At 42.2% G+C, this 24,388-nt stretch overlaps 3 protein-coding genes across 5 annotated transcripts in view; 1 reads left to right on the plus strand and 2 right to left on the minus strand.

Annotated features, from left to right (window-relative positions):
- Nucleotides 1-418: 418 nt before the first annotated feature.
- Tmx2 (thioredoxin related transmembrane protein 2) lies at nucleotides 419-8,458 on the minus strand. Of its 3 annotated transcripts, XM_052182826.1 has the most exons (8): nucleotides 8,202-8,453; nucleotides 5,357-5,417; nucleotides 4,995-5,108; nucleotides 4,660-4,736; nucleotides 2,639-2,745; nucleotides 2,374-2,439; nucleotides 2,139-2,268; nucleotides 419-1,651 (listed from the first exon to the last, which is right to left on the minus strand). In XM_052182826.1, the coding sequence occupies exons 1-8, from the start codon at nucleotides 8,388-8,390 to the stop codon at nucleotides 1,505-1,507; spliced, it is 891 nt and encodes a 296-aa protein (XP_052038786.1). In that variant the 5' UTR covers nucleotides 8,391-8,453; the 3' UTR covers nucleotides 419-1,504. The 3 variants fall into 3 exon arrangements, with proteins under 3 accessions (XP_052038786.1, XP_052038787.1, XP_052038788.1); XM_052182827.1 differs by lacking the exon at nucleotides 4,995-5,108; XM_052182828.1 differs by lacking the exon at nucleotides 419-1,651 and having other exon boundaries at nucleotides 2,176-2,268; nucleotides 2,385-2,439; nucleotides 8,202-8,458.
- A 285-nt stretch (nucleotides 8,459-8,743) lies between these two features.
- On the plus strand, nucleotides 8,744-18,408 carry Med19 (mediator complex subunit 19). The gene is made up of 5 exons (XM_052182829.1): nucleotides 8,744-9,006; nucleotides 15,684-15,940; nucleotides 16,093-16,189; nucleotides 16,471-16,565; nucleotides 17,116-18,408. The coding sequence occupies exons 1-5, from the start codon at nucleotides 8,790-8,792 to the stop codon at nucleotides 17,182-17,184; spliced, it is 735 nt and encodes a 244-aa protein (XP_052038789.1). The 5' UTR covers nucleotides 8,744-8,789; the 3' UTR covers nucleotides 17,185-18,408.
- Zdhhc5 (zinc finger DHHC-type palmitoyltransferase 5) overlaps nucleotides 18,333-24,388 on the minus strand; it is a 28,475-nt gene continuing 22,419 nt past the window's right edge. The window contains exons 7-12 of the mRNA XM_052182824.1: nucleotides 23,977-24,068; nucleotides 22,998-23,130; nucleotides 22,553-22,676; nucleotides 21,293-21,405; nucleotides 20,014-20,873; nucleotides 18,333-19,611 (exon numbers count right to left, since the gene is read on the minus strand). Of these exons, the coding sequence (XP_052038784.1) occupies nucleotides 19,446-19,611; nucleotides 20,014-20,873; nucleotides 21,293-21,405; nucleotides 22,553-22,676; nucleotides 22,998-23,130; nucleotides 23,977-24,068 (1,488 nt within the window). The 3' untranslated portion in view covers nucleotides 18,333-19,445. The remainder of the gene's footprint in view (nucleotides 19,612-20,013; nucleotides 20,874-21,292; nucleotides 21,406-22,552; nucleotides 22,677-22,997; nucleotides 23,131-23,976; nucleotides 24,069-24,388) is intronic.

Genomic DNA, 24,388 nt, shown 5'->3' on the forward strand with positions numbered 1-24,388 from the left:
CCTGGCGCTCACTCTGTAGACCAGGCTGGCCTCGAACTCAGAAATCCGCCTGCCTCTGCCTCCCAAGAGCTGGGATTACAGGCGTGCGCTACCGCCGCCCGGCTGATTAAGTGTATTTTTAAACCCCTGCCATTTGAACGGTTAAGTGTATTTTGAACCCCAGCCATTTACAATCCAGATGCAGTAGCTGGTGCCTATATATTCTCATATAACTCAGGTGAAATCAAGAGGATGGTGACTTAGGGTTCATCTCCAACGGATAAAGACCCTCACCCATAACTTTAAAAGGAAGTTAATTGAGGTTTAGAGGTGTGTTTGGCTTTTGGAGTCCCTGAGTTCAATCTTAGGATTTAAATTTAAAAAAAAAAAAAGCAGTTCCCCTGCAGCTGCCACTAATAAAGGAGAAACACCAGGGCAATCAAAATAACAATCCCTTTATTAGGAAAAGCTGTGGGATAGGAGAGAACAGCGGTCCAGCCACAGGGCTTTCTTCTTCAGGCCCCGCCCCGCCACACAGTGGAACCGTTCAGGTTTATAGCACCCTTCCTCTCAGTTCCCACAACTCAGGATGATCATTCAACTCTATTTCCAATGATAAAATCCTGGTTGAAGGCTTTTCACCGGGATCAGTGACGCTTAAATGATAACACCCCTTTTAGGTGTTCTGCCTTCATGTGTTTGTGTACCACATACATACAGTGCCAGTTAAGGTCAAGGGCAGATGTCGGAGCCCCTGAGACTAGAGTTATGGAGGGTTTAGCCTCCATGTGGCTGCTAGGAATCAAACCTGGGACCTCTGGAAGAACAGCCAATTCTTTTAACCACTGAGCCATTTCTCCAAGCCCTTAAATTTCTTTCTCTTTAAGATTTACTTATTATGTACAGTATTCTGCCGGCATGCCAGAAGAGGGCACCAGATTTCATTATAGATGGTTATGAGCCATCATGCAGTTGCTGGGAATTGAACTCAGAACCTCTGGAACAGCAGCCACCAGTGTTCTTTCTTAATCGATGGGCCATTCTTTCAGCCCCAAACTTAAATTTCTTAATGCACAGATCAAGACAGAAAGGCCTAAAGGAAGAAAGGGTCCTTAAGGAAAAATTCTAAGAGCTTCATACTCTGACATCTAACATTAGAGTTTAATTTAGTCTATGCTTTGCAAGCTCACTAGGAGGAAAAATTAAACCACAAACTGGCAATATCCAAGTGTTGAATAGCAATTTACACATTGACCGAACCTTCGAGGGAAACCATTTCTACCTCTATCCATGAGATCACTCCCTTCGAGAAACAGCTGCCCAGGGCAGAAGAGCCCTTCCTAGTAGACTGCTTCATGGTTCCCAAGATGCTTCTTTAAAAATCAGAAGCAGGCACAGTGCCCCCACCCAGGCACAGCTAAACAGAGAAATCAAAGGCCTCAGGCAAGGATTGTGATTACAGCTGGAACTGGGCCTCAAAGGTTCCTGAAACTGACAGGAGAGGGAGCAAAAACAATTCAGGATCCTATTTGTCCTTCTTGTTTTCCCCATTTGGCACAGCAGTGGGAGCAGGGTCCACAGGCTTCTCTTCTGACACGTTGTCTCCACCCTTTGAGAGCTTCTTCGCTCGTTGGTATAGCTCATTCAAGTTGAATTCTCGAATCACATTCTCCTACACAAAAAAGATGAACACATCAACCGCTAGGCAGGAAGGTGAAGTTCAGAGTTTAGGAGTAGGAAGTATTTACCTAAGCACAGTCTATAAACCAGAGGAACCAGAGGGCAGAGTCTGCCCTAACCTACCTTTTTTCTGATACTTGAATGTTCACTAGAGGCCAGTTATTGTGCCAAGAATTGTATCTACATGCAACGGTAAAGCAGTATGAGCTAGGTGGTACTGCCTTGGATTTACTGAAATTTAGTGATGAAGAACCTAATTGCCTACAGAATACAGGCACTTCACAGACCAAGTGTTTATCATTTTTCCTCAGCATTAGCAGCATATAACATAAATCTGCTGACTTAACAGGTAACATCCTATAACTAATCTACGTCCTCAGAATCAAGTGTCAGAACTCAGGGTTACACCCAGACTAAGGATATGGCCCATTCACTGCTGTGTATCTTTCTCCCAACCATTGCCCTTGTGTCTCACATACCTCAGAAAAGGTCCAAGAGACAGCTCGTCCTTTCTTGTCAATCTGTGGCCGACGAATTACCTCCTTGCCACCTTGGAAGAGGATCAGGGTAGGGAGTTGTTTGGTGAGAGGTGATGTGCTCACTTTGTACCTACAGGGTCAGATGAGGACTCAGTACAGTGCACCTGTGTACATTACTTACAGCAATCACTCCAAGGAATTCTCACTCAGGTCTTTAGCCCAAGCATCTACATACCGTGTGCTAACATCTGTGTAACGTCCAACATCTACCTTCCCAAAATTTAGCCCTGAACAGTTGTACCTGCAAAAAATATATAGTGTTTAACAGACTGAAAAATAAAGGACTGGACCGAGGAAAATTAAAGTATAGATATCGAGGTAAGAAAAGGAGAAAAAAAGAAAAAGAAAAAGCGAAACAACTTTGGATATGTGAAACTTAAGGACAAAGGAAAGGAGCCACAGCATTTCTGTTTCTGATAGGCCTCACTGTGCATACTCACTTGAGGGACAAGTCAGCGTAGATGGGAGCAAAGGACTGGCAATCATTAGACCAGTTGGCAAAGAACTCCACAATCCAAGTGACTCTCTTGTCTCGCTCCAGTTCTTCCTACCACACAAAGGGAACAGAGAATAGGCTAAATCACCTGGGCATCTGAGAAGGTTCAGACCTGACAGCCTGGGCTTCCTCTTTCCTATACGAGTACCCTGACAACACTTCCAGGTTTGTCTGTCGGTGCCAGGCATTGAACCCAGTGCCTCGTACATGTGAGGTAAGCAGTTTACCACAAATAAATATCACTTTTTTGGGGGGAGAGAGGGATAAAATAAGCATTTATAAAATATTATTTATCAAGAGATGGACCTTCTCCTGGAATGGCCATCAACCTTTTTAATAACCTGAAAAAAAATTAATTGTATTTATTGTGTGAGTGAAGGCATGTGTGCCACAGTCAGCTTCAGTCAATTGTTTATTTTTTAAAAATTTCTTTATTTCATATATGTGAATATACTGTTGCTGTATTCAGACACACCAAAAGGTGGCATTGGATATACATTACAGATGCTTGTGAGCCTCTATGTGGTTGCTACAAATTGAACTCAGGACCTCTGGAAGTGCAGTCAGTGCTCTTAACCATTGAGCCATCTCTCCAGTCCTCAATTTTCTCCTTCTAATCTGAAGATTGAGGCTTGGAAGCAAGGACTTTTTTTTTTTTTTTTAGTTTTTTTAGTTTATTTTTTAATTATTATTTGTGTGTGTGTGTGTGTGTGTGTGTGTGTACGTGCGCGCACGCACGCACGCACGCCATTGTGCACATATGGAGGCCAGAGAACAACTCTGTGCAGTGGATTCTCAAATTCTACTTGTTCCAGCGAGCAAGTTTCAGGCTGTCAGGACTTGTGCAGCACATATCCTTACATGACGAAACCCATCTCACCAGCCTACCATTCTTTACTGAGAGAGAAGTTTCCAATGGAGCTGGAACTGTTCTAGAACTCATTATGTAGCCTACACTTCCTCAAACTTGCAGCAACCCACTAAGCAGACCTTTAATCCCAGCATTTGGTAGGCAGAGGCAAGAGGAGCTCTGATTTGAGGCCAACCTGGTCTATGGAGGAAGTTCCAGGATAGCCAGGACTACCCAGAGAAACCCTATCTTGAAAAACCAAAATAGCCAGGTGGTGGTGGCGCACGTCTGTAATCCCAGCACTCTGGGAGGCAGAGGCAGGTGGATTTCTGAGTTCGAGACCAGCCTGGTCTACAGAGTGAGTTCCAGGACAGTCAGGGCTACACAGAGAAACCCTGTCTCGAAAAAACCAAATCCAAAAAACAAACAAAACAAAAAAAAAAAAAAAAAAACCTTATCCTCATCTAGCTTCAAATAAATGGGACATAAACAATATGGTATTTATTAGGCTCTGCACGATACTGGGAATCACCCCTAATCTAAATCTCTCATGCTAGTTTGGCTACTACCCCAACTATGCTCCCCAAATACTTGCTTTTTGCTAATTCTCTGAGCTACTTCTGCTCCAGCAATCTGCTGTCCTAGGGAGGCATTTCCCTCCGGCACGTACTTCCAATCATGACTCATAGAGACTTCCTGTCTTCTCCCTCTTTGCCAACTCCGTGCTCCTTCTCTTCCTGGTCCCTACCCGGGACCCACAATCTGGTAACTCAAACTCCATCTCTCTCTATCCCCCCCCCCACTCTCCCACTTATTGGCTGTCACTAGTTTTAACTACTAGTTTTAAATTGGGGAGCAAGGTTTAAACAAAGGCATACATGAGGATTCACTAGTCTGGAGCAACTGGATTTTATGGTACAGAATTTAGTGTTTGAGTACAAGCAGCACCAGACCAACCCCCTATACAGCAATCGTACCTCAGCCTCTCAAGTATGAGGATAACAATTACCCATCACCAACCCCAGCTATTTACTTTTACCATGAGGCACTGTCTTTATGAATGAAGAACACAAAACCACAAAGCAGGATCAAGAAACAGAAAGTAGAATACTCACGTCGATGGTTTTATCATTGAAGTACTTGATATACTCAGGACCCATGTACAAGGGGGGCTTGCAGGTCATCAGGAACACTGAACACAGAAAAAAATGTCAACAATGCCTTTTACAGATTTACTTACAAACTCACTCAGGAATTTCAGACATCAAAGAATACATACATGCACATATTCCTCTTAAAATCCTGTCTAAGTAAACACCACCAGAGCTACACACATTTCATTAGGTGCAAGATAAGGATCTCAAAAAAAAACCAAACCTTTATCAAAGAACTTTACTATTTAAAATTATTACATTATAGAACCTTAGCATAATAAAAGCCATCTTCTCACCTATGCAGAGCGTGAGGTACAGCAGGCCCATTCGAATATCCAATCGGAAGAAAAGAATTGCGTTGGCCACTTTACTAAACATGAAGATGTTGCCTACATGCTGCTCCACAGTGACTGGAACACAGAGACAGCACAGTCAGGCTGGGCTGAAGCTCCAGCCCACTCTTTGTCCCTCTTCCTGGGGTATTTTGAAATGGGAACAGGAGGGAGAGGACAGAGAAGCCCAAGGTGAAACTAGCCCCTGGCCTGAAATGTGGAACTAGTTAATTAACTAAATACAATGTTCCTCTAATAGGACAAAAAAGGAGCCTCAGCAGGACAGGAGGCCCAGATCCCAGCCAGTACACAGCAGGGAAACTCACTGGATCTGCGGTTCTTCATCATCACAATGGCACTAAGGAACATCAGGATCTCCACTTCTCTCTGGAAGATACAAGAGCACAGTGCTGAAGGAGACTGATGGGGTCGGGGGCAAACTATGAAATGCAAGACAAGAGATCTAGCTTGAGTTGGTAAACAAGACATAAACGGAGCTAGCTGAGGGGCAGTGGTACCAACAAGTCAAAAGACCTAGGCTTAGGGTCTACCCTTGGCAAATGGCTGGGATCTTTCAACAAATCCATGACCTTTGGGTTTTCTCTTTTTTTTTTTCTTTTTCTCCATCTCTCCTTCTGTCTTTGAGACTTGGTCTCACTGTCTTGCCTAAGCAATTTCTTGCCTAGTCTGTAAAGTACCAGTATTGGGGTATATAACTATGTCCCATATTTAGCGACAGCTATTGTGTGTATACACTCTCATGCATGTGCTACAGCACACATGTGGAAGACAGGACAACTGCAGGAGTCAGTTCTTCTTTCAAACTCACAATGCTCCTCCCACCTTAGCCTCTCAAGTGTGGGCCTTCTTTTTTGTCATTTGATTTTGAGAAGTATCTTGTTATACAGCCGGGACGACACTGCTTTGTCTTTTATTTTGTTTTCGCCAATCTTTCATAGGTCAAGCTGGCACCCAACTTGCTATGTTGGTTTACTTTAAACTTGTGGTCTTCTTGCCCGCACCCCCAAAGCTGAAATTACAATGTGGATTACGATGCTGTGCTTTTTACAATTACTGTTATTATTATATTATTATTAAATTCCTATTCAGTGACTCTCAAATTTTTATGCTGTTTTCCATCTTCAGGATACACACAGTGTTGAATCTACATGCAGTGATGCACACATGTGAACCCAGCGTTCTAGAGGACAGAGGCAGGAGAAACACCAAAAGCTCAAACCTAGCTTGGTCTACCTAACATGTTCCAGGACAATGAGGACAACAGACAGTCCCACTGTTGCTGGCCGAGCCTGAAGAGTGACCCTAATCTTTTAGGAGTCCACTCAGGCCAAAGTGGGATTCATAGTTTCATTAAAGGAGAGTTTTACAGCTAGCCAGTATAAAAAGGGGTGTGTGCATTTGTTTTTAAAAATTATTTTTATTTTATGTGTAATATATTAAATGTGTATTCGGGGTTAACTTGAATGTTTATAAATGTACTGTCTGTCTAGTACTCACAGAGACCAGAGGTCATTGCTGGACCCTCTGGAACTAGAATGATGGATGGTTTTGAACCATCATGTGGGTGCTAGGAACCTCACTCAAGTCTTCTCAAAGAGCAGCCAGTGCTCTTAACTACTGAGCCATCTCATCTCTCCAGTCCCCAGAGTTGAGGTCTTCTTAATTCTATATTTGCTTTTTATTATTTTTATCACATACTGGTATGTGCAAGTGAGTGCTGGTGCCTAAAAAAAGACCCCCCAAATTTGGAGTTACTGGAAGCCCCATCTCCTGATTTAGGCAATAAGAATCAAATCTGAGTTACCAGAAATGAGTACGTATTATTCCCCCTACTTCCCCCAAGACAGGGTTTCTCTGTGTAGCCCTGGCTGTCCTGGAACTAGCTCCGTAGACCAGGCTGGCTTCAAATTCAGAGTTACACTGGCCTCTGCCTCCCAAGTGCTGGGATTAAAGGCACATGCCACTACTGCCTGGCAGGAGTATGTGTTTTGAACCACTGAACCATCTTTCCATTCCTAGGCTATTTTAATATAGTCTTTAAGTATGCAGGTTAAAGGAGAAAGAGGAGTTCATAAAGACTCAAAAACATAAGCACTTCATTTTCTTTACCACTCATCTATACTGTACTGGTGGGATCTGAAGCTGTTATCTTCAGAAGGCCTAATGAAATCATAGAGCAATTCTGAGGAGGTACCTGGCAGAGTTGCAATTTATAAAGAAAGACTCTAGAGTACAGGAACTGAGATAAGTAGGGTATCTGGTGTGCTCTTTTGTTTTGAGTTAGGGTCTAACTATGTAGTCCTGATGAATCTAGAAAGTCCTATATAGGTTAGGCTTACCTTACATCAATGTTACAAAAGTCCACCTGCCTCTGTCTCCAGAGTGCTGGGATTAAAACGGTACAATGAAAACCCTGGCAACAGTATTTTATCTTTAATATAAACAAAGTTAATAATCTTGTTTGAGAGTAGAGAACATGAGGCCTACCCAAGGTTATATTAATACCTTTAGGCCATAAGTCCTGGCCATTGCTATTTTAGCATAAATATCTGTATAGGAAAGCTCTATGTCCACAACCTTCATGGCAAATGTTAATTGTTCTTAAATATTGCTCCTTAGATGGTTGAGGGGCTTCCCCCCACCTCATATTTTTGTAATCTTCCCTATTTTCCTATTCCATCTCAGAAAGATAGTGTGTGCAGTTACTATGCCCAGATTAGCAGTTTTCCACCAATGTCATTTATTTTGTTGAGTCAGCGACCTATGTCTGCCGGTCTATCAGAGAATTGAATACGGCTAGACAGCACTTTCTGAATGCTGTACCTTGAGAAATCGCCTAACTGCACAGTGATTACTTCGTTAAAAAAAAATTAGAAAAATTTTAAATGGTATTTCCACTCCTGGCCTTGTCTTCTTCAAAGGCACCCAGGTAACTTGGAATCACTGTAGAATACTGTTCATCTGTGAGGGAAAGCCTGGAATCTGTTTCTCCATCTTAAACACGAAGACTAAGACTAGATAACGGCCTAGGCTCCTCACTCAAAGTCTGAAAGGCGGCTACATCCCGAAACCTGCACCCATATTTTCACATGCACCTGCAGTGCAGGGATGGTCAAGGTCGAGAGGGATGGTAAGGCAGGGGGCGCTCACCCAGTCAAAGTCACACGGGTTGCCATCTTCGCGTTGCGTGGGGAGACCATTGCAAATCGGCGGCAGTTTCCTCACGAGGAGAAAAGCAACGGAAAGCAGGGCAGACAGAAGGCAATAAGGTCGGGCTAGCCATCGTGAAAGCCGCGGCACCGAGTACACCAAAGCAATCAGAGGCGCGAGGACAGCCATCTTTCCTGCCTACTCTCTCGCCGGCTCACTCCCGCTCCCCAAAACGTCGCCTCCGCCCCCACCAGAAATGCTTCTATTGGGCCAAATATCAGATGCAACGCCTCCAGACCCGGATGTAGATCTCTTATTGGGTGCTATAATGAATCAGAAAATGAGTTAAATAGTCTATTGGTCCTCATAGTTGTCGCTTTTCTACTTGAGTCATTTTATTGGCTATTAGTCTGCAAAACACTGAACAGTCTCTCAGGCGACGGAAGTAAGTTGCCGGAAGGTGATAGGCGGGGCTTAATGTACCCAATGATGGGAAGCTCTTAGACAAAGAGGGTGGTGCCCTGTTGAAGTCCTGTCCAATGAAAGTAATTAACGCCTGATCCCGGGTAAGCAGAAGCGGAGAGTGCAATGGAGAACTTCACCGCTCTGTTTGGAGCGCAAGCTGACCCCCCACCGCCACCAAGCACCCTAGGCTTCGGGCCTGGGAAGCCTCCCCCGCCACCCCTTCCTCCTCCAGGAGGTGGTCCAGGCACAGCCCCGCCCTCGACGGCGACCTCGGCCCCCGCAGGAGCCGATAAGTCGACGGCTGGAAGTGGCCCCTTCTACCTTATGCGGGAATTGCCAGGTGAGTGGTGGGCCAAAAGTAGCCACTCAGGTAATAGTTAGGTGACGGTTGGGCTAGCTGCCTGCCGCGCTGGAAGTGAGGTTACAGGGCTACGCGTGGCCAGTGGGCCAGTGTCTGAAGCCTTTCGGCGATTCACAGCCCTAAAGGATAATTTGATTTTCTGGGGTGGGTTTGGATTGGGTGTGAATATCTGGGACTACCTCTAGCGAGAAGTTCCGTGATCCGGGTTCTCTGACCGCCGTTTGTGACTATAAAAACGTGAGCCGTTGTTTGGAACTCGGGAGACCCGATTTAACGTCTGGAGACGTTACGATATTAGTTTAAAGTCTGTCACAAACTTGCTTTGTAGTAAGTTGCCTTCATTGTCAGGGTCTCGGAGATTAACCTGTTCAAAGAAAGGATTAGAATTGAATCAATTCTTACATTCATAAAATTATTCGGGGAAATTGGGGGCGGGGGGCGTGGCTCAATGGTAGAACTCATGCCTGCCATGGATAAGGCGTCGCGTTCACAGAATCACCTCTGAGTAGGTAGCATTCAAGAATAAATAAAGCCATCCGTGTATGGACAGAGAGGAGATACTAGATTCAAGAAGGTTTTGTGGTGGGGCTTGGAATATCTGAGGGGCAGACGATACATTGGACTCTGGAAAGTGAACAAATCCATTAGTGATGGGAAATAGGTAGAGGCCTTTATAAGGCAATGTAAGTTGTTTAAAGTTCAAGTTGAAGTCATTTCAAGATGGGTGCGAAATGATCTAATTTAGTGATTTTTAGATATTCAGTAGAAACATGAGAAATGAAAATGGGATAATCAAAGTTAACTGTTCAGAAAAGAGATGGTCTGGACCAGGTCTTAGCAGTAGAGAAGCAAATGAATACAAGTTACATGTTAAAGGTAAAGCCTACAGAAATAAAGAACTAAATATAAACGGAGAGAGGAATTGTGGGTGTGGTAGTCTGAGAGTAGGAAGTTATGGAAAGAAAAAATTTGAAGAGCTAAAAACTAAGAGGCGTTCTGCGCCTTTTTATTGGAGAGTTGAGTCCATTGATGTTAAGAGATATTAAGGAATAGTGATTGTTGCTTCCTAATATTTTTGATGTTATTTTTATGTTTGTGTGGATATCCTGTTTTGGGTTTGTTGGAAGATTACTTTCTTCCTTTTTCTAGGGTGTAGTTTCCCTCCTTGTGTTGGTATTTCCCATCTATTATCCTTTGTAGGGCTGGATTTGTAGGCAGATATCAATTAACTTAGAAAGGTTTTTTTATATCTACCATTTTATCTGTAAAATTTTCCATGAAATGGTCAATTTTAACGTGTTTGTCTATATATTTCTTAAATTTATCAAAAATATTTTCCATGTAAATCTTCAATTTTACCCGAAAATGCTTATAATTCCATTTTCAATCAACTTAGAATTATTTTTATGCCTATCATTTTATCTGTATAATTTCCATGATAGTCATCAATTTTAACATGTTTTTCTATATATTTCTTCAATTTTATCAAAAATATTTTCCATGTAAATCTACAAATTTTATCAGAAAATGTTTATAATTCCACTTTCAACTAACTCAGGAATACTTTTATGCCTACCATTATTATATCTATATAAAATTTTCCATGATAATCTTCAGTTTTAACATGTTTTTCTAATTTTTTCTATAATTTTACCAGATATATTTTCCATGTAAATCTTCAGTTCTATCATAAAATGTTTCTATTTTGTTTTTCAATTAATATAGCAATGTTTTTTATGTTTTTTTAAAGCTAGTTGAAATGAATCTTTTTTTAAAACAATTTTTTTTAACTTATTGTTATATCTCTAAGTACACTGTAGCTGTCTTCAGACGTGCCAGAAGAGGGTGTCAGATCTCATTACAGATGGTTGTGAGCCACCATGTAGTTTCTGGGATTTGAACTCAGGATATTCGGAAGAGCAGGCAGTGCTCTTAACCACTGAGCCATCTCTCCACCCCCACCCCCACCCCCACCCCCCTGTTTTAATGTCTTTAAAAAAAAAAAAAAAAGAGGTATCTGGGCACCTTGAATCTTAGGAAACTTGTGGTACTACATACCAGCACTCAGGAGGTGAGGGCAGAAGGATCTGGAGTTCAAGCCCAGCCTAGGAGACATGAGATCCTGCTTCAAAAAAATAAATAAAAAGTTTGTTTATCCCAATTATCTATTAGCAAAATAGTTTGGAGTTCACATCAGTGTAGTAACCATATGTAATACTTACCTTAGTCCTTTTAGATAGATTGGTATTGTCTGTATTTTATAATTGAAAACTGAAGCATAAAGAAATGACTGTGCTAAAGCAGTTTTCTTTTTCCTTATTTTAGTTGTTTTGTTCTTATTGGGTTCTTTAAGTTGTTTTTTAAGATTTATTTATTTTATGTATATGAGTACATCATTGCTCTCTTCAGACATACCAAAAGAGGGCATCAGATCCCATTACAGATGGTTGTGAGCTACCATGTGGTTGCTGGGAATTGAACTCAGGACCTCTGCAGCCAGTGCTCTTAACCACTGAGCCATCTCTCCAGCCTGTCTTACTGAGGTTTTGAGACAGGCTCTTACTATGTAGGCCTGATTTGTCTCAAATTCATTGTAGACTATGCTGGCCTTGAACTCACACAGATCCACCTGCCTCTGCCTTCAGGTATGTGAAGTTTATCTTTTGCATTACCCATCCTAATTGTACCATTTATTTATAACTCAGTTGATAAGTATTGACTGTTGGAGGCAAACGCTTGATATGGTGGGATTATAAGAAGTGGGGATTATTAAGCCTGGTCTTCAGGTAGCTTGTTTTTTGAGATCCAAGATACATGGTCTAAGGATTGTGCTTATATTTTGTGGGTGTCAGTCTTATTTATTTATAGTTGTGCTTCACACAGGAAGCAATGTTAAAAACTACCTGATGGTTTTTAAAATCTGTTAGCCAAAATGACAGCAAGAATAAGATATCATTTATGTGAACCCTGAAGAATTTATATAGGTGAACAAAATTAGAAAGTCATTTTCTCAAAGGAAATAGTGTTACAGTTGCTGTTGTTTTCTACCCAGAAGATAATTAGATCCAGCTGGATATATTAGAAATTTTACATGAAGACTAGTGGTTGATTAGACATCAAAGTTAAGTTGTAGTAAAATATGATTAGGAAGGCTATGGATGTAGTTTCGTTGGTAGAGTACATGCTTAGCATGCATAAAGACCTCTCTATTCAATCTCCATACTTGACAAACCAGGCTTGGTGATATACTTCTATAATCCCAGCAGGAAGATCAGGAGTGCAAGGTCATCATTGGCTACATGAGACATTGCCTTAAAAGGGTCTATGGGAACTGGAGAGATGACTCAAAGGTTATGAAGTTAAGGATATTTGATGTCCAGAGGACCAAGCTTGGTTCCTATAACCCACACGGGAACCTCACAATTATCTGTATATAACTCTAGCTCCAGGGATCCCAGTACCATCTGCCGGTCTCCACAGGCACTCAGATAATATGTGGCATACATCCACACAACATCCACACATATACACACAAATAAGATAAAAAATAAATCTTTAAACATGAATCAAGAGGCGGAGGCAGGTTGATCTCTGAATTCAAGGCAAACTTTGGTCTACATAGTGAGTTCCAAGTCATCCAAGACTTTAGAAAGAGACTGTATAAAAAATTTTTTAATAAATCATTTTTTAAAAAATTATTAGACTCAAGTACCATGAGAAGTAGAGGTTTATACACCCCCCCCCCCCCGCCCCCGCCCCAATGCACTCCAGGCCTTCCACAAGCTACATAGGAAACTAAGCACTGTGCTACTGTTTTATTGTTTTTTGTTTTGTTTTGTTTTAAACAAGAAGTATTGCTTTCTAAAACTACAGAACCTGAGTTCCAAGAATTGGAATAGAGAGGCCATAATGATGTGAACAATACTTAGAACTTCAAGAAAAGGAAAAAAAATGAATTTGCATAGAATTGACATAGAATTGGGAATTCAAATTTGTTTTTAGAGTCATACTTTTGGTTTTTAAAGATTTATTTATTATAAGTAAGTACACTGCAGCTGTCTTCAGACACACCAGAAGAGGGCATCAGATCTCATTACAGATGATTGTGAGCCACCATATGGTTGCTGGGATTTGAACTGAGGACTGAGTTAAGTCAGTGCTCTTAACTGCTGAGCCATCTCTCCAGCCCCGAGCCATGGTTTCATAAAGGGGTTTAGAAATCTTTTTCAGAGAACAGTTCAAATAGAAGTTAAACCTGTATTTATTTTTTAGTGTTTATATGTATGAATGTTTTCCTGCATGTGTGTTATGCACTGTGTGTGTGTGTGTGTGTGTGTGTGTGTGTGTGTGTGTGTGTGTGTGTGTGTGATCCTCTAACTGGATTTATCTACACATGCCTGCGAGCAGCCCTGTGGGTGTTGGAAATAGAACCTGGATCATCTCCTCATATTTACTTAATTTTTATTTCTTTCTTTTTTTTAAGGCAGTCTCATGTCACCTAGGATGGCCTCAAACTCCTGCCAGTCTAGGAAGAGCAAGAACTCCTTATTTTCCTACCTCTACCTCCTGGATGCTGGGATTACTGGAATATGCCACTTTGATATGCTTGAACTCCTTTTTTACAAGTTTTGAAAAGCATTGGCTGTTGTGGCTCACACTTTAGTCCCAGCTCTTGGGTGGCAGAAGTAGACAGATCTCTTTTCTTTCAAGACTAGCCTGGTCTACAAAGCAAGTTCCGGACAGCCAGGGCTGTTAAACAGACAAACCTTTCGGGAAGAAAAAAAATTATGAAAAGCAACAAGTGCCTTCTCTACTGAGCCATAAACATAACCTTCTCGGAGGAGCACTAGCAGAAATAGGACAAATGAGATAAAACAGAAGGCATGTCCAGTTAGGAGAGGCAACACTGTTGCACAACATTCTTCTGAGTTATTTCACAGTGAAGAGAAAGAAATATGTAGAGTAAGACCTAGGCCAGAAGAAAAGTGCTTGTTTATGTCACAAACATTTAAATGTATAACCTAGGCACTAGCCAGTCATATGAATAAGACACCAACCATCTGTCTTCACAGTTCAGAACCTGAACTTTCCCAAGTAGATATCATAAACAGGCCACTTTACCTGTTTGCTGTTGTAATTATCAGTGAAGTTGTACATTAGATATTTCTACTCTTTTATTTTGTCCATATTATTAGCATATTTCTATTCTTTTGAAAAAAGTCAGCCATTGAATATATTGTATCTGTAACTGAATTATAAGGTTGCTATGCTGGTTCACACAAAGATGTTTCTGAGATATTTTATGAAAAGCAGAACAGTATTTGATACAATGCCAAGTAAGTTATTCTAGTTAGCGTTTTCCTTTTCTCAGTTTCTATCTCTGCCCTCCTTTGCTCCAGCGCCTTTCCATCCCTCTAGTCCATGGTACAGTATTTTGTGTTTGTTTATTATGTTACTGAGGTGGGGTGTTTGAGACAGGCTCTCATTAGGTAGCTCAAACTAGCCTTGAATGCAACTGCCTTATCTCAGCCTTCTAAGACCTGGCATTATACCTACAGGTGTGCATCACCATACCTAGCAATCGTGTTATTACAGGTTTAGTGTCTATAGTCTAATATGCTTATCTAAAATGTTTAGTTTTTCAAATTTCAGAATATTTGCATAGATTTTTACCAGTTGTACATCCTGAATCCAAAAATAGGAAGTCCAGAATGCTCCAAAATATGATACTTTTTGAGTGCTAGAATTCACTAAGTTTCATATTTCAGATTTTTGACCTACAGATGCTCAACCATAAAATTTGCTTTTGTTTCTGTTTGATTTTGTGTGTGTGTTTAATTGTATGATTTTTCTGAGACAGGGTCTCTGTGAGACAGCCTTAGCTGTCTTGGAACTAGCTTTGTAGACTAGGTTGGCCTTGAACTTACAGAGATCCACCTGCCTCTGTCTCTCAATTGAATGCTGGGATTAAGGGCATGTGCCACCAGGCTTGGCTTTATTTGGTTTAATTTTTTTAAATAAATAGTTTATAATTGGCTTGAATAAGAATGCCCCCCCCCAGAGGATCATATATTTTAATGTTTAGTCACCAGGGAATGGAATTCCTTTAAAAAGATAAGGACTAGGAAGTGTGGCTATTGGCTCTGAGGTTGAACAAGCCCATGCCTAGGCTCTCTCTTTCTAGGCTGGGGATGGATAGCTCTCAACTCCTTCACTAGCACCATGCGCTCTCACTGTGCTACCCAACATGATAATGAACTGAGCCTCTAAAACTGCAAGCAAGTTTCTCATAAGAGTTGCTGTAGTCTCTTCATAGCAATAGCAGTAACTTAAGATAATTCTCCTTAAATTCTCCTCATTTACATTTACATTAAAATATAGTCCTTCTTGGGACTGGAGAGATGGCCCAACAAGATATGCAAAAGAACCAGATTCAGTTCCCAGGGCAGCTCACAACCTTCCTTAACTCCAGTTCTAGGGGATCCAACCCTCTCTTCTGACTTACTTCTGTAGGCACCAGACAGACACACATGGTACATATAACATGCAGATGAAATATAAAGTAAATCTAGAGGATTTTTTCTTTCAATTTACTTCTGAGTTACTAACAAAAAGTTATCTGCTTTTGGTATAATCTCATTATTACTGTTTTCTAGGCAGCACAGAGCTGACAGGCAGCACCAATCTAATCACACACTACAACCTGGAACAGGCCTATAATAAGTTCTGTGGGAAGAAAGTAAAGGAAAAGCTAAGTAACTTCCTGCCTGACCTGCCAGGGATGATTGATCTTCCTGGCTCCCATGACAACAGCAGCCTCCGCTCCCTCATTGAGAAGCCTCCTATTCTTGGAGGCTCTTTTAATCCAATCACAGGGACCATGCTGTCTGGTTTCCGCCTCCACACTGGCCCGGTGAGTCTCTCTTTGGGGAGTAAGAAAGCAAATGGTCTGAAAGGCGTGGAAGTAGTTTTCTGTGCAAGTCTGTTCCTTCATAATTTACTGAGAACAGATGATGGGAGAGAGGATTTTCTCTGCTCACCTGGACCTTCCTTTGGTTCCCTCAGTTGCCGGAGCAGTGTCGGCTGATGCATATTCAGCCTCCCAAGAAGAAGAATAAGCATAAGCACAAACAGAGCCGTACCCAGGATCCTGTTCCCCCAGGTAAGGAGCACCTCTTATTCAGATGGAGACACTGGCTCAAGTGTGACCTGGCCTTTACAGTTAAGCTTAAGTTACTCTGGACCCCGAAATGTCATGTAGTGACATTTCTTTGGCAAGTAGTGACTTAGCACAGGTGCTCTAACAGCATCTCTGTATCCTTTCTGGACACTTGAGAAAAATATTAGTTACAACTTCTAGAGTTAGATTTTCCTGTAGCCTTAAGAGTTTATAGCAGTAGATCTTAAGCTCAACGGGTTATTGACTCTTAATGTTTCCTATAGAAACACCATCTGATTCAGATCACAAGAAGAAGAAAAAGAAGAAAGAAGAGGATCCTGAACGAAAAAGGAAGAAGAAAGAGAAGAAAAAGAAAAAGGTAGGGGCTGTTGTGGTTAGGACCCATTGAGTTTTCTGTGTCACCTTGTCTTTTTTTTTTTTTTTTTTTGTATTTATGAATACATGTGCTTCCCTACATGAGTGCAGTGTCTAGAGTGCAGTGTCTTAAGCCCTAAAGCTGGAGTCACCGCTATGATGGTGCTGGGAACTGAACTCAGGTTTTCTATAAGAAATCCAGCCCCTTATTGATAATTTTTTGAGATAGTGTTTCACTAGGTTGTCTAGGCAGGCCTTGTAGTTCTTCTGCCTCCATCTCCCAGGTATCTGAGATAACAGGTTTATGCTAGCAGGCTCATCTTGTATGATTTATTTAGAATTTTTGTTGTTTTGTGACAAGGTTTCAAGTTGTAGTCTTGGCTGGCCTGAATTCAGTGTAGACCAAGCTGGTTTCTACCTCAGAAATTTTCTACCTCAGAAATTTACTTACTTCTGCCTCCAAAGTGCTGGAATTAAAGGCATGCACCACCACATCTAGTTAGGTCCATCTTTTAGTTTCTGAATGTTCTTACCCTTTTCTTTGTTTTCTCCAGAACCGACATAGTCCAGACCACCCAGGTATGGGCAGCTCTCAAGCCAGCAGCAGCAGCAGTCTTCGCTAATAGGACTACTAGACTTTGCCAAGGATGGCTTTCCTATGATACCAAACCTGCTGATAAAAACTCTCTTCCAGGCACTTGGACCCTGTTGTGGGGGCATCCAACAGCTGGACAGGGGCCAGCCCCTGCTGTGCATGTGACTAATACACTAGAGAAGGGCCATGCGGCCATGCTTTTTTTATGGTTTAGTCCAATTGGCGTTTTCATGGATATCCTTTTTACAATAAGCTGTTTTTCTTTTTTTTCCCCTCTTTTGTGCAGTTTGATTCCAGGACTTCAGTGTTTTATTTTTTGTTTTAAAGTATGTTTAACACACTGACTAGTATGGCTGTCTTTTAAGAGGCAAGTGCCATTCTATTTGAGTCAAAGTTTTTAGGGCAAGGCACTAAGATGCAAGAGATTTTTGGATCTTGCCATCACAGTATTTCCTTAGCAGGCTGGAAAATCAAAATGAGAATAGAAAACATGGTCTGAAAACAGTTTGCTAGTATGTTCCTACCATAGATACAAAATATGTTGCTGATTATGCTCAGAGCAGAGTGCCTGAATGATCTTCATCTTCCATCTGGAAAGCTGGCCCAAATAAGGTTTATACCTGTGTGAGCCACAATCACCAGTATATTTTAGCAGGAAAACAAACTAGTATTTGTCTCATTATGCTCACATCTTTTTCTGGGGCCTGGCCCCTAAGACCTGTGTATAATAGCCAAGTTTATTTCTCCCTGACTTTTTTTTCCCTACATGTTTTTTAAGTGAACCTCTGGCAAGAGGTTTAATGCTGGATTTGGTTGTTTTGAAAGTTTTTAGTTTGGGTTTTTGTGAGACATCACACTATGTAACCCTGGCTGGCTATGAAGACTAGGCAGGCCCCAAACTCAAAGAGACCCATCAGCCTCTACCCACCAAGTTCTGGGATCAAAGGCATGCACCACCATGCTTAGCTGTTTTTACTTTCAAAAAAGGAAATTGAGGAATAGCAACAGATTCAACACAGGATGTTTTTGTTATGAAAAGCTAGGTTTTTCTCACCCAGCAGGACATTTAATTTGATAGCCAGAATAAAAAGAATCAGAGAATGAGGTTTCCCTTTTGACTCCTTAAGACCATTCACCCTGCCTTAACCAGACAAAACACAAGTCAGGGGGAACTGGTTAGATCAGGATTTATTTTATTCCTTGTTGGTTTAAAATGGCTAATCAGAATAAAAAATTAAAGGGTCTCTGTATAGAGGCTGGAGTCTTCCCTGTTTAAAGGTTAAAACCCAGCTACCCCCCTACCCAGCACCATATTGAGGTGGGCTAAGGGGTAAACCCCAAGGGACAATCGGAGGGGCTTAGGCCTGCCACTCCTTCTCTCTATCCCATTTTTGGCATATGATGAAAAAATATTGCTTTTTGGATTCTTCTCTCCTGGCCTTGGATTTTAAGATTTCTCTGTAAATTATAGGGAAGCATTGAAGGGGCTCACTGAAGCCCACCACAATCCCTGTCTCCCAAGAATGGAGGGTGGGGTTGCCTGGTGTTAGGCCACGTTCTATTCCTCATCTCCCACCACCGTCATGGAACTGTGACCCCTTTCCTGGGAAAACTAAAAAATTTCCAAGTTCTTTTATCTGAGAACCCCAGATGTACCCAGGTTTCTTTCCTAATCACCTAGCACCAGGAAGGGTGCTACTTCCTTAGTCGGTAACTGGGACAAAAGAGAGGGAACCATGGAGAAAAGGAAGACTTTAATGTCTCTCTTTTCCTGCTGGTCTAAGGAAAGGGAAGAATAAAATCCCCCTCCTTATATATATATCTATATATCTATATATCTATATATCCCTCCCTTGTTTTCCCATCCCAGGATAGATATATAATTTCTTTGATATTTATAATATATATATATGTACACACACACCTGGTAACGGAGAAGAGGAAAAAAATAGAATCCGTAACAATAATAAAAAAAATTATTTCTGGTTTAAAAATGATCTGGTTCCCTCCAGGGCGACGAGCAATTGCACAAATGTCCACTGAGTCTGGTCCAGGGATCAAGGAAGGGAAGGTCTTAAAAGATCAAAGGAGGGGGAGGTGCCACCCCAGTCTCAGGGCCCCAACTCTCCTTAACCTCATGGCATTTTGTAAAACAAACCTCATCCTCTTGGAATTGGTGGTTTAAAAAATGTCCATGCAAAGAAGGGGAGCCCCTTGAAGGAAGGAAGGTGGCCACCTGAGGCCCTTTGGTGTAAGTGCAGAGGTGTGGGGGAAGGGAGGCGCCAAGATTCACACAGAAATCTCGTATGTGGTGCCACCCACCCCTGACACCTTCTTGACTCCTCCCCTTGTGGGGCTACTGAGAGGTGGCTGGCCTGGGCCAGGGGAAGCTGAGCCTATACTCTTGGGCTGCCCATTGGATTTGCTGTAGGTGGTCTTGAGCTGTACTTCATCTCTGGGGGAAAAAGAAGAAACAGACATCAGGGAAAGATGCACAAAACACACACAAAACACACACACAAAGGGTCTAATATCGGGGTTGGTGAGCTTTTTCATATATTACCCAAACAGTCCAGTCCCTTTTACTTTATTGATATGCTTTTTAAAATAAGACTGATTTCTGTTTCTCACCTAACTGCAGCTCTCATATACTTAATTTCTGGCAAAGAAAACCTTCAGGAAGGCAGTATTATCAGTCTTAAGTCTCTTAAGGAGGAATTGTTCATGAAGGCAATCAAATGTTCTGAAAAGAGTTCTCAGAATCCCCAGAGTCGCCTATACTAGAATCGTGTACAGCCAAAGGCCTGATGCTTTCTGCTAATTGAGCTGAATTAAGGGGGGTAAGACAAATACTTACTTGGGTGTCAGTAATGGCTGCAATGCTACTTCCTCTGTCTCAGAGACACCAGATGGGGCTTTTTGGCTGCTATAGGACATTGATCGGCCCAGGTAAGGGGCAGTTGTGCCTGGTTCAGGGGACCCTAGTCCCCGGCCTCTTAGCCCATCTGGTTTGCCAAAACGGGGGACAGCTGGGCGTCCCAGTGGAGTCTTGCTCAAGGGTGATCTCTTGGAATCATCTGAGGAGGAACTAGTACGGGGGGCATGGCCTGAGCCTGGTGTTGACTGAATGCCTGAGTCTCCCAAGCCTGGTTCTTCCTCACGGCCTGCAAGTGGAGGTGACTGTCGTAGCAGCTTCTCTCGTTCCTGGAGGGAGGCCACAATGTGGCGAGACAGATTGTCATAACGGACTGGTGAGGGTTCTCTGTGTGGTGGGCCAGTTGTCAGCAAACGTGGGTGCCTCTCGGCTTCCCGTTGCTGGGCCAGCCGGGCTGACAGGAAGGGAGAGGTGTAGCCTAATGGTGGGTCTGGCTCAGGCCCTGCCTGTACTGACTCAAAATCAGGGCTGTCTGAAGGAGTGAGTAGGCTGTCATAAGATAGACTTCCATTGCGTGTCTGGTTGGCCAGGCTCTTATAGGAGGTGGAGGTGGTGCCCTCTGAACGAATGGACTGCAACTGGCCCAGCTCAAAGCCTGTGCCCTGAGCTGACTTGAGGCTGGAGGATCGTGAGCCACTGGACAATGGATCAAAATGAAAGCTTTTGCCAAAAGTGGGAGACCGGAAGCTCTCTGGTTCCAAGCTAGGTTCTGAGCGGTAGCTGGGATGGCGGCTGCTATCTGCAATTGAAGTTGGCTCCTTTAAGCTGTCTCCACGACTCAACTGTGGAAAAAGAGTAAGCAGTCTTAGGAATCCTTTTGATAGCTGCCAGACACCAGAGCCCAAAGACCCCCTGAAGAACAAAATTGCATGCCAGTTGTACACTTCAAACCTGGACATCATATGGCTTGTCCTTACTGAAAAGCTATAACCTGGAACAAATACCTCACTTAAAGATGCAAGAAATGAGGCTTTCAGAAACTAAGTAACTTGGCAGAAGTCATTTCTCAAATCAGATTTGACACTAATTTGTGGTTTTATCTAGTATGTGTCATTGTTCCTTTTTTGATGAAAACACAAGGAGATTCAACTCCATTAGTGCCAATAATCAGTAAATGCAATGTCCTTGGCGTTTACAGTCCCCCCTCCTCTCCTCCAGAATGAGCAGAGGTTATGACCCCACTTCTTGGAGTACACAGTACCTTGGCGCTGGAGGAATGAGGCATGGCGGCTGATGTGCTACTGCTGCTATAACCTGGTCGATACTTGTACATAGTAGGTGTAGGGGGGCTGTCCTTGCCCAAGAGACTGCTATCTACATGGGGGAAAACCCAGAGAGAACTACTTTTAGTAAAGCTAATTCTTTTAACCTTTATGGGGTTTCTGAAAATACAGGGAAAAGACACAGCAGAATCAAATATACCTAATAAAAGCAAAGTCTAGGCAATAAGATTTTGCTGTGGTCTAAAGACTCAGCTGGGCCTGGTCCTTAGATAAAAGTCCCAGCTACTCAGAAGACTGAAGCAGGAGGACAAATGCTGAGCACATAAACACGTGCAAGCGGAATACCCATCTACATATGATAAAAATTATAAAACAGTGATAGGCCAGGAGACAGAGGCAAGCAAATCCCTCTGAGTTCAATGATAATCTGGTCTACATAGTTCTTGTTTCTTTGTTTCATTTTGTTTTTCCTGAGTGGCCTTGTCCTAAAACTTTGTAGACCTGGCTGGCCTTGAACTTAGAAGTCTGTCGGCCTCTAACTCCCTGGTGACCCACCCACTAAAGGCTTGAACTATCACTGCCTGGGAAGGGGGTGGGTGAGTTATTATTTTTTATTTTTTTAAGAGCAAAGATCTAGCCGAGCGGTGGTGGCGCATGCCTGTAATCCCAGCACTCTGGGAGGGAGAGGCAGGCAGATTTCTGAGTTCGAGACAAGCCTGGTCTACAGAGTGAGTTCCAGGACAGCCAGGACTATACAGAGAAACCCTGTCTTGAAAAAACCAAATCCAAAAAAAAAAAAAAAAAAGCAAAGATCTCTACTAGTTTCAAAATCAGTGGTGGGCAAATGCATCAAACATACTAAGAAATTCTCTGACTTAGGCATACTCTCAAAAAATAAAAGCAACTTGCCATAAAAGCCTAAAGACCTGAGTTCAATCTGCAGAACCCATAGTGGAAGGAAAGAACCAATTCCTGGAGGTTGTCCTTTGATCTGCCAAGCCACCACCACCAGCAGCGTAACACACACACACACCATTCACATATACAACTGTCTATTGATAAGTGACATCCTTCCTTTTCTAGCTATTCAAAGAAAACTACTCCAGTATCATCCACTGGGTGTTCTCAGACATAATTCAACTATTACCTCCCAGCCCTTGCTCATTTTCTCCTCAGCTTACATAGTACCCATTCCTGTCTTCTATCTCTAGGATCTCACAGATCAGGGTAGCCCTTACCCTCATTAGCAGCCAGGCCGAGGTGTGTTCGAAGGCCTGTGTATCGGCTCAGGTCTGGCTTAGGTGGAGGTGGAGGTTCCGCATCTGCAGACTGGCTCTCGGTTATCTCTAGGCTTCCCTTAGACTAATAAATGAAGAGAGAGAAATCAGGTAGGGAAACTACATTTAGGTAATATTAAATTGGCATAATGTAAGTACTAGGACAAGAGTCAGTTTGGGGATAATAAAGAACAAAAAAAGCTGTCTATCATCTGAAAGATGTTACATCTTATGAAGACATGGAAGAAAATGGCTTGGTGTGTATTGTCATTGAACTTGAAATCTAATGAAGAAAATATCTGTATTTAAGTGACTTTAACACAAAGATGTACATTCGATGCAAGTTTCTCTTTGCCATGAGTGAAATTCCGTGGGTTTACCTAGCTTTACTTTCCTAATTTCTCACCTTAGTCCGCCGCAGTTCTCCTTGGATGCCATTATCCATGATCTTCACAGTTATCTGCCCATCTGACACTTCTGGTCGAAGGAAAGGAGGTCTAATTACAATTGTCTTCTCTTTCTTTAGTCTCCCCAAATACCTGTGTAGCAAGAGTGAGAAAGTTTTCACTTACTTTTTTTTTTTTGATATTTTATTTATGTGCATTTCAAACGTTATCCCCTTTCCCGATTTCCCCTCCAGAAACCCCCTATCCCATCCTCTATCCCCCTGCTTCTATGAGGGTGCTCCCCCCCTCCCACCCACCCACCCACTTCTACCTCACTGCCCTGGCATTTCCCCTACACTGGGCATCAAGCCTTCAAAGGACCAAGGGCCTCTCCTCCCACTGATGACCATCCTCTGCTACATATGCAGCTGGAGCCATGGGTCCCTCCATGCGTATGTACTCTTTGGTTGGTGGTTTAGTCCCTGGGAGCTCTCAGGGGTCTTGTTGGTTGATACTGTTGTTCTTCCTTCACTTACTATTTCATTCAAAATTTCTACTTGCATACCTACTAGGAAGCATTGTGCACATACAATAAGCAGTCATGGGCTATAGTATATAGCTCAGTGATAAAGAACAAGACCAACAGTTTAATCTTCAGCATCAAAAACCAGTCCTATCAGAGTAGTGTAAAAGTTAGTGCTAAACTGATTTAATTCAATGAAAACCTTCAGCAAGAATATGCTTTATAAGCAGGTATCTAGCATTCTGAAGTTGAACTGTTACACATCCTCAGTTCTCAAATGCAATTAGCCATACCTAAACAACTCAAGTCAAGAATTCACCACAAGATCAGCATGTCTCTTCATTGTAGCACTCACCATTCTAAGAGCAAACCCTCCTAAAAGGCCATTTTCCATTAAACATCCCTTATTCAGAACAAGCCCAAAGGAGACAAAAGTTTAACTAAGAATGAACACTAGTCCAAGGGTGTGGGTGTACCTGGGTGCTGGAGAACTGCAGAGGACCCGGCTAACATTGTTACAGCAGCCATTGGTGAAGGGATTCACACCTCCCCGGAATTTACCTGTAACCTAGGAGATAGAAAGACCCAGGTAGGTCAGACTATGCCAAAAGACAAATGATTGTGCAGCCACTCTTTCAGGTCAAAAATTGATACTAGGAATGATTAAGAACAGAGATTCTAGAGTGAGGGTTCTCAGTTCAATTTCTAAGTCTACCTCATAGAAACTGACCCTGTTAACAGTTTCCTGTATAAAATAGGTTTACATACCTTTCTGAATACTGACTAAATCCCCAGATGAATTCCCTTATATAAATGGGTACAGTAACTCATCTCTCCATCATTATACTATTATACTATACTTAATACAGTATGCTACATAAAGAATTA

The sequence above is a fragment of the Apodemus sylvaticus genome, chromosome 5 (genome assembly GCF_947179515.1).
Source record: "Apodemus sylvaticus chromosome 5, mApoSyl1.1, whole genome shotgun sequence".
In the NCBI taxonomy this organism is placed as follows: Eukaryota; Metazoa; Chordata; class Mammalia; order Rodentia; family Muridae; genus Apodemus; species Apodemus sylvaticus.

Coding starts and splice junctions, on each gene's coding strand:
- Tmx2 (XM_052182826.1), bottom strand. CDS start 8,390: ATGGCTGTCCTCGCGCCTCTGATTGCTTTGGTGTACTCGGTGCCGCGG. Junction 4,737..4,994: donor GTACCTCACGCTCTGCATAG/GTGAGAAGATGG, acceptor TTCTGTGTTCAG/TGTTCCTGATGACCTGCAAG. Junction 2,440..2,638: donor TACGCTGACTTGTCCCTCAA/GTGAGTATGCAC, acceptor TATTTTTTGCAG/GTACAACTGTTCAGGGCTAA.
- Med19 (XM_052182829.1), top strand. CDS start 8,790: ATGGAGAACTTCACCGCTCTGTTTGGAGCGCAAGCTGACCCCCCACCG. Junction 16,190..16,470: donor CCAGGATCCTGTTCCCCCAG/GTAAGGAGCACC, acceptor TGTTTCCTATAG/AAACACCATCTGATTCAGAT. Junction 16,566..17,115: donor AAGAGAAGAAAAAGAAAAAG/GTAGGGGCTGTT, acceptor TGTTTTCTCCAG/AACCGACATAGTCCAGACCA.